The sequence below is a fragment of the Cydia splendana genome, chromosome Z, assembly GCF_910591565.1.
Source record: "Cydia splendana chromosome Z, ilCydSple1.2, whole genome shotgun sequence".
Lineage (NCBI taxonomy): Eukaryota > Metazoa > Arthropoda > Insecta > Lepidoptera > Tortricidae > Cydia > Cydia splendana.
In genome coordinates, this window is record NC_085987.1 from 38,733,594 (window position 1) to 38,743,019 (window position 9,426).

The 9,426-nt window shown below is 40.1% G+C and overlaps 1 protein-coding gene across 9 annotated transcripts in view; it reads left to right on the top strand.

Moving 5' to 3' along the window:
• Positions 1–8,301, top strand: part of LOC134805021 (gamma-aminobutyric acid receptor subunit beta) — a 29,351-nt gene extending 21,050 nt beyond the window's left edge. For 3 of the 9 annotated variants that reach the window (XM_063778307.1, XM_063778305.1, XM_063778314.1), the window contains 6 exons: positions 1,001–1,138; positions 1,488–1,772; positions 2,218–2,405; positions 2,490–2,624; positions 2,904–6,339; positions 6,564–8,301. In XM_063778307.1, coding sequence (XP_063634377.1) covers positions 1,001–1,138; positions 1,488–1,772; positions 2,218–2,405; positions 2,490–2,624; positions 2,904–3,068 — 911 coding nt within the window. In that variant the 3' untranslated portion in view covers positions 3,069–6,339; positions 6,564–8,301. Of the gene's footprint in view, positions 1–605; positions 744–1,000; positions 1,139–1,487; positions 1,773–2,217; positions 2,406–2,489; positions 2,625–2,903; positions 6,340–6,563 lie in introns of all 9 variants that reach the window. The other 6 variants (XM_063778308.1, XM_063778306.1, XM_063778312.1 and 3 more) reach the window with 3 other exon arrangements.
• The last annotated feature ends 1,125 nt before the right edge of the window (positions 8,302–9,426 follow it).

The window sequence follows — 9,426 nt, forward strand, 5'->3', positions numbered from 1 at the left end:
TAGTAAGCCTTTGTTCTCACGAGCATAATGCGAAAAAATGATACTGAGACATCGACGCTGAGATAGCTGCGGGCCTAAGGAGGCGGGGACGGTGGCGCCCCGGAGTCTGCATGAGCGGGCCGTAGACGAGCGCCGGCCGGGAGCGCCGCTCGCGGCGCCGGCGACATCCGGCACACCGCGTGCGCTCATCGACCTGCACTCGCACCCCGCACCCCGCACTCACTGACTGATCAACTGATCGCACCTGCATGACTTTTTATTTTAAGCTTATAATAATGCTGAATTTCATACTGTTTGTATCCGCTTTTCGTCTTGTTGTCTATTATTATTTATATACATAGATAGCATATCATAACGTTTATATTTTATTCCAGTCCCTTTTCATCAATTACGTAGAATTAGTAGAATGTACCTATATTTTTCTATCATCCACGTCGAGTCGACCCGAGAATTTAAATATGGTAACTCGGGTCTACTCGTTTGCGCCTCGCCATTTACGGCCGTGAGTCTCATCTCCGACATCGTTGCGGCCTCGCGGGTGAGGGAACCGCAATGCTGCCGCAGCGTAAGTGATAGCGTTTTGTGTGTTTGACATGTCTCCGGAGTCGGATACACTATGAGAGACATTCGATACCATTGGAAAGACGGACATTCTAGCGTCGGAATGAGCAACGAGGTGCAACTGCCCCAATTCCGAGTGCTCGGGCACCGACAGCGCGCAACAGTAGTGACGCTGACGACAGGTAACATCATACACCCGCTATCCCATGCACTGTTTGTTCATCGCTCCGCCACCGCCCCGTCTCCCTCAGCCCGTGTGCAGACGATCGATACCGCGACACTAGCACACACGCTAACATGACACGACTACCGCACGACGAGACCGCGACTATCCGAGCTCGTGACTCCCCCGCTCTTACCCCGACCGTATGACGGCTCGAGCTCAAAACCCATTGCGATGGGCCTGGGGTTATTTCATGTATGTGTCCGCTGCGCACAGTCGGCTACACCATGCGGGACATCCGATACAAATGGAACGAGGGCCCCAACTCGGTGGGCGTGTCGAGTGAAGTGTCGCTGCCGCAGTTCAAGGTCCTCGGCCATCGCCAGCGAGCCATGGAGATCTCCCTCACCACAGGTATTGCGGGGGAATTAACCCATAAATAACAAGTGAAAAGACCACTACCTTTAACACTGGACAAAAACAGCCACGATTCTTTTCACGTCCTGCTTTTGTATCATTGCACAAAAAACACGATAGAGTGGTGTGATTATACTAGTATTAATGTAATTAACACTCATATACTGTCTATTAAAATCATATTAAACAAAAACATACAATTCGTTTAAAGTTTTAAATTCTAATAAGACCTATTTTATTGAAATTTGATATGTGATATTTCTATTAATTTAATAATCAATTAATTGTTTATATCTACCTCACTCCTACACAATTAATTTCATGTATATTTTTATACTTTCTACAGGAAATTATTCTCGGTTGGCATGCGAGATACAATTTGTTCGATCCATGGGATACTACCTAATCCAGATATACATTCCGTCGGGTTTGATCGTGATCATCTCGTGGGTGTCGTTCTGGTTGAACCGCAACGCCACGCCGGCGCGCGTATCGCTCGGCGTCACCACCGTGCTCACCATGACCACGCTCATGTCCTCCACCAACGCGGCGCTGCCTAAGATCTCCTACGTCAAGTCCATCGACGTTTACCTCGGCACTTGTTTCGTCATGGTTTTCGCCAGTTTATTAGGTACAGTTTGATTGGCTCTCTTAATTATCATTATCACATTTGCACAAATGAGCTCGTGTGTATATGTATAACTATTGTTGTTCACAAAAAGGTTAAACACGTGCTCTTAAATTGCAACATTGGGTTAGCACGATTGGTTTGCGGCTGAAAATCGCGGCAAATATAAGCTTAATAATTTTGATAATCATATTACGAGACAGACTTCCCAGAGATCTGAGAGCTGACAGTTGTGCTAACTTTCCTAAAAGCATATATTAAAGCCAATGCGACTTTATCCAAATGAATGCTCCTAAGTAGAACTTATACTATATGCAATATATGTAAGTGTAGTACATATGCAATGCATTTATCAAGCGAGGCGAATTTTGCGATAGTGTATTTATGTATATTATCATAGTTTATGAAACCCTACGCTTAGACACTGAAGGCCTTCTCTTCCTTTCAGAATACGCTACAGTAGGATATATGGCAAAGAGAATACAAATGAGAAAACAAAGATTCGTAGCCATACAGAAAATAGCGTCCGAAAAGAAACTGCCTGTTGATTGCCCTCCAGTTGGTGATCCACATACTCTCTCTAAAATGGGGACGTTAGGGAGATGTCCTCCAGGAAGAGCTTCGGTAAGCTGTTCGGTAATATGACTTGCTCATTAGTAACTCGTATACAAACATGAGAGTGTCTTTATTCTTTAAGTTAATTACCATTATACTTTCCAGGAAGTAAGATTCAAGGTGCACGATCCGAAAGCACATTCAAAAGGCGGAACGTTAGAGAACACTATAAACGGGGGCCGGAGCGGAGCCGAAGAAGAGAACCCAGGACCACCGCCGCACATACTCCACCCCGGCAAGGTAATATATATTTTATTTTATTTTCTACAAGTGTCAGTAATTTTAACATTCTAGAATAAGGCCTTGCATAAACTACGCGAATATATATACATATATAATATTTCTGTGTCAATCCATGCTTGACTTATAGGCATGTGCTCCGCGAACATTTACCTAACGTTAATATTTAATAATTATATAATAACTAATAATACACTAACGCTTGCGAATCTATTTTATACTAAAGTGTAGGTTATATTTAGTTGACATGCATTTAAAATAGCTATGTCTAATTTCCAGGATATAAGCAAACTGCTGGGCATGACGCCCTCTGACATCGACAAGTACTCGCGCATCGTGTTCCCGGTGTGCTTCGTCTGCTTCAACCTCATGTACTGGATCATCTACCTGCACGTCTCCGACGTCGTGGCTGACGATTTGGTTCTTCTGGAAGAGGATAAATAGAGGGGACGATGTCTTTTATCCACTTATTTTTCCACTTTAATCGCATACAATAATAATTTGAAACGAACCGCACTTATTTCCGAAATAAGTTTGAAGAAAAATAGAACTAGCTGTATTATCCGTACGACTTAGTAACAAAGTTAGCTAACGATGCGTCGTAGAACTCATCGGTAACATAACTTATTCCAAAAAAAGAATTTGTAGATATAACAGCACTATCTAGTACCTAATTAATTAAATTTAATAATGTAATGAAAATGTAAATAACGTGTTGAGGATATGTAAAATATGGACGTCTTAATCTAAGATAATAAATCTCTTTTCTTGGAGTCTGAAGTAGTAACTAAACGACTGAACATTTTAGATAACATGGACAAGACGTGTTTTAGTTTCCGTAGTGACAGAGGGTGTCGCAGTGAATGCGAGGAGGCGCGCAAGCGTCGGCGCGGGAATTGCCGGGCTGCCAGTTCGATTGTGAGACAGTTTCCTGGTGGTCAGACTCTGTAAATACTAGCTTGCCGTATGAGTAGGTGTTTATTATAAGGCTTTAGAAATAAATATCTTTAAAACTAAACGAACCCAGTAATTCAATCATGGACGTTTTTGGAACACAATGTTGGTTCCACATTTTCCAATTTTCTTATTAAGATTTTGACACAGTGCAATTTTTCGAAGTAATTGGAAAAAGTTCCTAAACTAATATTGAGTAGCAAATGGTTGTATGAATTAAAATTAAATCGTGAAATTAAAGTTTCAAATTATTATTATTTCTGTGGTAAAATGAGTGGAGTACAAAATAATGTATGATAAAATCTGATGCTCAAATTTCTCCGCTTGAACATATTAATTACTTAGTTGTAGTATTTTGTAGGTATGTTAAAAACTTAGTTGTTCGTTTATTCTTTGCTATTTTCTACATTGTTGTGATAATAATATTAGATGTTTTTTGTTGGAATGTAGTGCAAACCTATCCAATTCTGTCTATTAAATATATTTTGTTTCATTTTAATACAAATTTGTAGCTACGTGTTGTAATTTATATATGATAAATGTTTCAAATCAGCTATAATTTAAGCTTCTCATTGAAAATGCACGTCGATTTTATGACATTGGAACCCATTATAATTACAAGCCGACATATCTAGTTACCAATTGGATACATTATTACAAGAGCAAAAAAATCTTACCTAAGTATGTTGAGAATGAATTATACCATGTCAAAAGTCGACTGCACTTGCGAACGACTAACACCGTTAGATGAAGATACAGGTAATTCATAATTTGCTTGCAGTAATAATATAATGATCATGATTAGTTTTGTCACAATAGTTTGGCTCCATAAGCGGTGTGCATGTGCGAAGTTAGTAAAGTTATTGTTGACCCACTGATAACTCCAGCATGCGTACCTACTCAACCTACCTCTGCGCCTTACACTTTGTTCCAGTCATGGTATGTTTACCTTTAAATATTAGGCGATACATTTATTTCGTTGAAGGAATTGTTGAGATTATAATATGAATGAATAAGATTAATATACTTATAACACGTTAATTTTTATATTGACATTGAAATATTTTATAGTCTAGTGCCGTGAGACGATTGTTTTTGATCGCAACTATTTATAAAATAGTGAAGAGTTTTGCACTAAGGGATGTTAATTGAAAGCGTGTTCTTGCCCGAGTAATTTATCAATAAGTGATTCGTCGCTAGTTTGAACCCAAATATCGATTACACAATAGACAAACATAATTCTTCAATATCAACCATTCCATTAAATTAAATTATGTGTAAAAACCTTTAGTAAAGCAGTGTATTATTTTCCAACTATTTATTCGCTTCCAAGCATGCCAAGCCTACGTGCGCTTAGTTAGTATGTCATTCAATGTTTTTAGGTTATTTTGATTAAACGGTAAGAAATTAATTTTGAACGTATCTTAGATTCATTGAAGTACTCCCATTATTAATTGCATAATTTATGTTTTTAAAAAATAATTACCTACCCAATTTTTACTTACCAATTTTTTCATTTTTTTTATTAAATGATTACCTCCATAGAATAGGCGCACAGTAGTCTATGCAATGCTTTCCCTAATTAGTTGGAATTAGTGTAATATTTAGCTTGTACCTCTCGCTAGAAGTAAGCTCTCGTAGCTGGAAGCATTAGGTTGAGCATTAGAACCGTTGGTGCCGGGGAAGCCGATTCGAGATCGCGGGTCTGGCACGTTGTGGCTTACTGCCACAACGTGATCCACGCGGAGCATTGAGCGACTTCCCCCCAACAACGTTCGCCGGTACCCTCGAATATCTGACAAGCAGGGCTCCTGTCATCAGCTGCGAATTCGCGAGATCGTGTTACTCTTAGCGGGTTCCATAATAACAAATATTTATCTGTTTAACTTTTAAAACTACCTAAATTAAAGCTCTAACACCATATACAGCAAACAACTGCCGTGTGATCGAAAACAAATACTACCCAGGTAAAATTTAGCGTTAAATTGTTTTTCAATTTTACTAATTAATTATAGGTACATAGATATTTATATAAGTCATTTATATTTAATGGAACCCATTGAAACAAATTCTGCGAGAGAGTGCTATAATTTAAAATATTCAGATGCTATTGTCACTTGATTGTTCAATATGTTGTGGCGATGTTAGTCAGCGACCCGTCTGCCGTGGGGGTCGTGTCGCTCGCCGAGCTCACAGATCCGTGGACTAATCTAACAGCTGTGCGCTTTAAAGTTAACTAGTGCCCGAAATGTATAACAACATCAGAAAATTTTAGAAACAAGAAGTAGCATTGTAAATTGTAGATGTCTACTAATTAATATATTGTACTAAATAGGTACGTTTTAGATTAACTTTACTTATATTACTTGAAGTATATCAAAGGCACTCTGATAATAACGGCACCTCTTAAACTGTATACTCACTGTTTATTTAATTGCAAACCGTTACTACATTCTAAATTATAATACTTACAGATAATTGATAGATTAAGATTTAGGTTCGCTGGTAGACGTTTGAGAGTAGGTACTACGGCGTAGCCTCTGCTTCGTCTCTCCGAAACGAAATTCTAAAATATTTGTCTAGTGATTAGATATAAGTACGAGACAAATAGTTATAAGGAAATGTATCTTAGATATTATTATATACATAAATACTCTTATATTATATACAACAGTCACATCCACGTTAATACGTCACAAGTAAGGTAAATAATATTAACGTTACTCGATGCTAGCCGTCCGTCGCCGTAGTCGGGGCGGAGGTTCCGGCAACTGATAGCCGGTTGTTGACTAGGTGCAGTATGTAGTCGGGGCGGAGGTTCCGGCAACTGATAGCCGCTTGTTGACTAGGTGCAGTATGTAGTCGGGGCGTAGGTTCCGGCAACTGATAGCCGGTTGTTGACTAGGTGCAGTATGTAGTCGGGGCGGAGGTTCCGGCAACTGATAGCCGGTTGTTGACTAGGTGCAGTATGTAGTCGGGGCGGAGGTTCCGGCAACTGATAGCCGGTTGTTGACTAGGTGCAGTATATAGACGATGCAGAGTACAAGGGCGGCTCGCGGCCGTAGACGCGCGAGAGGTGCCATGGCGCGGTGACGCACCGCGGCCCTACATGATCCCGACAAGTAGCCACCTTTCCAGTATTTGTATATTCTATCGAACATAGAAAATTGTATCGAAGTTCTAAAACAATAATCCACCAAAGAGTACTTGCCTAAATGTAAAAAATATACCTACTGTGCAATATGCTAGTCAAGTCAGTCGGATACTTAGTAATAAGTAGGTAAAACAACGGATGATATTTTAGCATTATCACGACGTCGTATGTAGGGTACCTTATATAATATGAATTGCTCAGAAAATAAATAGGAACACTTTGCCTCATGTATTTACTAAATGAAGTGTATAATATAACTCCGTGTATAAAACTAAAACATAGATAACCTAAGCTCATTAAAAAGTATATTTTGATGTTAGTAACAGATTTTTTGAGATTGTTCATTTGTCTACGTATTTGGAAAAATATATTTACTGCATAGATTTCACTTAGGATAGCCTGCGTTCATTTGGGGAGTGACTGCTTAAATGATATTTGTTTTTTGACTAATATGTTATATTTATAAGTTTCGTGTTATATCACTTTTCTAATAAATAAAAGAACGCTAGGTAATTAACGTGTACAGTCTGCCGGTCTGCCCGAGAGGATAGTTTATGTGCTCAATACGTGACGCTAGTCAAGTCAATTTTTTTTAGGCTATTGAACGAATAAACTATTGGCGAACGCGACAGAAGAGGGGCGACAATAACAAAGCTAGCACTCCTCAAGTACCAGAAGTACAAATGTTCGTTCTAGAGTGAGCTGCCGAACCGTGCCGGGTAGGTACTTTCGAGCCACGACGTGGCGCGCCAAGTCTGAAGTGCCCACCTAGCATGGTTTCGTGACTGACTGTATGAGTCTGATTCAACGTTTCGTTCACAAATTGATTTATTACTACGCTTCAAAAGATATATCAATATTTTCTAAACGGTATTATAAAAATTAAGCGATTACTTGATACTTTAAAGTAATTTTATATCAGTTTTGATGGAAATTACACTAAATGGAATAATAGAATCAATTAATAGTAAAAATTATTTTAGAAAATAGTAGACATCGGGGAAAAATATGAAAAGTTGCTCGGAAGACCTTTGCAGGTTTGCTCGTACATTTTTTATGACGAGAAATAAAGTTCCGATACTGATGGGATTGATTGTACTCCTGGAATGAATTCGTTATAATAAGCATGCCGCTAATGATTCCTTTGCCACAAGCTTCGGAAGCCGTCTACCATCAAAACGATGCTAAGATGGCGAATGAAACCCATTCTTTGCCTCATTCCGTGGCGTGTACCTACACTGCATAATGTAAAAAAGTGTTTACGCTTTTTGGAAGGTTTCAAAGTAGGTACCTACCTATATTTTACATATGTGATCAATTTAAATCCTGAAATCAATTATCTATAAAACTCGATTAGGTATATGAATCTACTTCCAATTGCTGTTTTTCCAGCCCGTTTTCACTACGGTAACGACACATCAACTGAATAGGATCTGTATTATTTGACCCATGATTTGACCCTGCAAGTAATAAAGCAATAAATAATTTTGGCACCCCTAGAGCACTTGCGCGGCGTAACCATGACGAAATTGATTAATTATAAAGAGACTAGTATATAGTAAGACTCCGGGTCGGGGCCGATGTATGTGTAGACCATAGCTGCGCCTCTTGTGGGGCCCCTGTTAATCGCCTTGGCCACCACGGACTCGCCTGCTCCTCGGGCGCCGGCCGCCTATCCCGTCATGCCGCGCTTAACGACATCCTGAGGAGAGCGCTCGTCAGCGCCGACGTCCCTGCGGCTCTGGAGCCCCAGATCGCAAGGGATGACGGCAAGCGCCCCGACGGGATGTCGTTGATCCCCTGGCGGTTGGGCCGCGCGCTGGTGTGGGACGCCACCTGCGCAGACACGCTGGCGGCGTCCTACATTTCAGCCACCAGTAAACAGGCCGGGGCGGCGGCTGACGTCCGAGAACGTTCCAAGGTTAATAAATATAGTTGTCTCGGCGCACACTACGAATTTGTAGCCTTCGGCGTCGAGACTCTAGGTCCGTGGGGTAGGGGGGCTCGGGGGCTCCACAAGGAGCTCAGCAAACGCCTAAGGGAGGCCACAGGTGACCCTCGCGCGGGCAGCTTTCTCGCGCAAAGATTGGCCATAGCAATCCAGCGCGGGAACGCTGCCTGCGTGATGGGCACCTTACCAAGGGCGCAAAGTTTTGATAAATATTTTTAGTTTTTAGCTTTAGTTTTTAGTTGTACTTAATTTTAGTTTTGTATTCATTTTATAACACTTATTTTACAATAAATGAGTTTTCCCCCCAGTATATAGTCATTTCTCGCGCGACAAGCTATCGCGGCGCACATGCGTTAGGGGTGCAGGTGTATTAAGGGCGACTGAATTGATAGTAGTATTTATAGTCTCCGTTGCAACATAAATTCTAAAGAAGTTTACAATAGCAATAATTACCAGTACTGTTCAACCTGTAGATTTCGTGTCTTATAAAAACATACAAAATAGTATGTAATTTAAGTTTGGTAAGAACACAATAACGACATTTTCGAATAGGGTAGACACGTAAGTATAAATTTAGCAATCGTCTTTTAAATACGTTCGACGGATCTCACAAACTATACCTAATTTAAACCAAGTCACTAACAATACTTTCACTTTAAACCTTAGATATAATAAATACCCTCTGCACAATTTTATAATAATAAATTATAATTTGGCCACACGAATTGTAGTTTATTTAGAAG